The sequence below is a fragment of the Carlito syrichta genome, unplaced genomic scaffold, assembly GCF_000164805.1.
Source record: "Carlito syrichta isolate Samal-C Ts95f unplaced genomic scaffold, Tarsius_syrichta-2.0.1 Scaffold123377, whole genome shotgun sequence".
Taxonomy (NCBI): Eukaryota; Metazoa; Chordata; class Mammalia; order Primates; family Tarsiidae; genus Carlito; species Carlito syrichta.
Window position 1 is genome coordinate 171079 of NW_007067473.1, and position 3523 is coordinate 174601.

General features: G+C 38.9%; 1 protein-coding gene across 5 annotated transcripts in view; it reads left to right on the forward strand.

The window, feature by feature from the left end:
* Positions 1-3523, forward strand: part of STIL (STIL, centriolar assembly protein) — a 65633-nt gene that overhangs the window by 53269 nt on the left and 8841 nt on the right. For 2 of the 5 annotated variants that reach the window (XM_008048363.1, XM_008048365.2), the window contains 2 exons: positions 171-384; positions 2356-2606. In XM_008048363.1, the coding sequence (XP_008046554.1) occupies positions 171-384; positions 2356-2606 (465 nt within the window). The remainder of the gene's footprint in view (positions 1-170; positions 385-2355; positions 2607-3523) is intronic. The other 3 variants (XM_008048364.1, XM_008048366.1, XM_008048362.2) reach the window with 2 other exon arrangements.

Sequence of the window (3523 nt, forward strand, 5' to 3'; positions counted from 1 at the left end):
GCCCAGGCAGGTCTTGAACCCGTGGGCTCAGGCATTCCACTCACCTCAGCCTCCCAAAGGCACGGGATTACAGGCTGAGCCACCAAGCCCAGCAATCCTTTCTTTCAAAGCTACTACATTTCACATGTGTTGTTACCTTGATTCACGCTTACCTTATATATCCTTTCAAGCAGCTCTTCTCCAGCTGTGAGAAAAGAACCTGGTGTACCTGTGTTCCTTCCGAATGGCCTGCTGGCAGAGAGTGTAAGCACGTGCTTACAGACTGAACCAACAGAGGGTGCCAGTAACAGCCCTGAAACTTCAGGGGAACTGAAAATTGAGCAAGTAGTGCAACCCTTCCCTCATCAGCCACCAGATAACCAGAAAATGTACCAGGATTTATTGGTAAGAAAATGTAGAACTTTTTTTTTTTTTTTTTTTTTTTGCATTGTGCCCAATTGATGATTTTGCAACCCTATTCCGCCTCTCTCCCTTCCCACTTTAGTATTCCCCAATGTCTATTGTTCTCATTATAAATTTTTCATATATTTATTTTGGACTCGGGGGTACACATGCGTGTTCATTACATGGACGTATTGTGTAGTGATGGGGATTGAGTCTTAGGTAGCTCATTCCCCAGATAGTGAACACTGTGCCCTGTAGGTACCTAATTTCCCTCCCTCATTATTGGTATCTCCAGTGTCTACCCATCTTTGTGATCATTTAGTTCCCACATATGAGTGAGAACATATGGTATTTGGTTTTCTTTTCCTGAGTCAGTTCACTTAGGATGACAATCTCCAGCTCCATTCATGTTGCTGCAAAGGACATGGTTTCATTCTTTTTATGATTGTTAGAGCATTTCATCTTTTTGAGATGGTTATTCAGTATAGAGTATACTAGTTAAGCTTTTCCTAGGTTTAAACTGATTGAAGCCTGAGATTAAAAGGATTTTGTCTAATTAGTAATATATAATTTCTTTTAGCTTTTCATTAATTATGATAACCTATATTCAGTAATTTACTGTAAACTTGCAGTTGTTAGGCACTTAGCTAGAAGAAGGCAGCTTTATTTTTAAAATTTAAGTATTTACATTGTCACATTCAATCCAAAATTAGTACCAGAAAAAAAACAAGCACGAGTTTGTAGGAAGTTTGAAAATTGGAAAGTAGTGGGATATTTATGATCTTACTTACTGATTTCAGTTCAGGTAAGTAAATGTTTATTAAATACTTAGCTTAGTCTAAGAAAGTAGACTAAGCAAAGTGGATAATATAAAGATAAATATGACAGTCTGTGCCCTTGAAGTCCTCAGGGAAACAATAACATGTGGACACTAGTAACAAACAATTTATAAGACAGACTTAGAAGTAGTAGAAAGCAAAGGGAGCTCAGAATAAAAAGGGATCATTCTGGCTGGAGAAACTTGTCTTGGAAAATGTAGAATATGATCTGGAACTTAGAGGTTGGAAGAACTCTGGCTGTCATTTTCACCCAAACTGTAGACTTTGGAACATTTAATTTCTCCATTTGTAAGAAGACTAACTAAATATACTTCAGAGGGCTCTATTCATCAGAGAGCACATATTTGTTATTTGCCTGCTAGGTCCTAGACTGGTGCTAGCAGCTTATATGCTTAGGGAATGAAATATGCTTTAAAGGAAGGTAGAGATAATGTCACAGGTCATTCTTGTTTTTAGAGAATGAGAAGAGAGAGGAGCTTTTTTTTTTTTTTTTTTGAGTTGGAGTCTCACTTTGTCACCCAGGCTGGAATACAGTGGCACATTCATGGCCACCACAGCCTCGACCTGCTGGACTCAGGTGATCCCTCTCTTCCAAGCAGCTGGAACTACAGGCGTGCACCATTGTACCCAGCTAATTTTTTGATTTATTGTAGAGATGAGGTCTCGCCATGTTGCCCAGACTGGTCTCAATTCTGTGGGCTCGGGCAATCCTCTCACCTTAACCTCCCAAATTGCTGGGATTACAGGCATGTCCACCACGCCTGGCTCAAAGGAACCTAATTTATAACTCTGAAACATTACCATTTTCAAATAAAAGCATTATTTAAAATGTGTTAAAGAATTTAGCATAAATCCTTGGAAACATTTGGAGTATTACTCAAATGATATTAAATATACTAGTTTTAAAATGAAGGAATTCTGAACATTCTGTTTCCTGTGGGATCGGATGAAATCGTTATTAGGATGAGCTCTTTAAATATAAAAGACCCATAATACTGGCAAATGTACTTGATACTTTGAAATTTGACAAGATGATATTATTTTGTTTTTCCCTGGCCTTACTTACAGTATTATTTAAGGTTTTATCCTAAGATTGTTAATAGTGATTTTTCAAATGTGTCCTTTTTATTAGGATCAAATGAACCACCTGTTAAATAATTCCTCCAAAGAAACTGAGCAGCCATCTACCAAAGCAGTAATTATCAGTCATGAATGCACCAGAACCCAAAATGTTTACCATACAAAGAAAAAGAAACATAATTCAGGACTAGTAGATAAAGATTGTGTTTTTAATGCAACTCTTAAGCAACTAAGAAACCTTGGAGTAAAAATTGATTCACCCACTAAAATGAAGAAAAATGCACATAAAGTGGATCATGCCAGGTAACTTCTAAAAATTTGTTTTAAAAGATTAATATGTTTTAAATGTATTATAGCAATCTCATGAGAAAAAAATTATAAGTTTGTGCCTCGGTTTAGTTGATTCATCATTAATTTAAGGCCTACATTATGTGTGATGAATAAGAGATCATCCCTATGCTTTGAATTCTCCATTTTAAGAGAGAGGGTTATATACATAAGTAATTTGAGAGATGCTGTGGGGTGACTCCTGGGTAGAAATGCCAACAAAATACTTAGGGAGTCTTAGGGAAAAAGAAAGGCAGCCGGGCTCAGTGGCTCAGCCTGTAATCTCAGCGCTTTGGGAGACCAAGACAAGTGGATTGCCTGAGCCCACAGTTTCAAGACCCGCCTGGGCAGCTAGGTGAGACCTCATCTCTACAATAAATCAAAAAATTGGCCGGGTGTAGTAGCACGCACCTATAGTTCTGGCTACTTGGAAGGCTGAGGTGGAAGGATCACCAGAGCCCAGCAGGGCAAGGCTGTGGTGGCCAGGAGTGTGCCACTGTACTCCAGTCTAGGCGACAGTGAAATTCCAACTCAAAAAAAAAAGAGAGAGAAAAAGGCATTTTGCTTAGTATCTGAAAAGTCTTTCTGGAGGTGATCGGGTCTGTGCCAGCCATTGAATATACAGTTAGTTGGGCTATCAAAGAAAACAAAAACATTCCTTTTTCTAGGATTGTCTCCCAGCTGGTCATGTCTTTTTGTTCAGATTCCTCTCCACCAAAGATGACCGCAGCACATACTTTTTTTCTCTCTCAAAGATGTGGGGGTACATTTCAGGATTAGTTACATAGGTGGTCATCATACAGGTGAAGTTTGGGTCTTCCATTGGTCCTTACTTCACCTGGTTAGATCTCAGGGATCCTTATTGATGTTGTGTGCCCCCCTTCTCCCCCCCC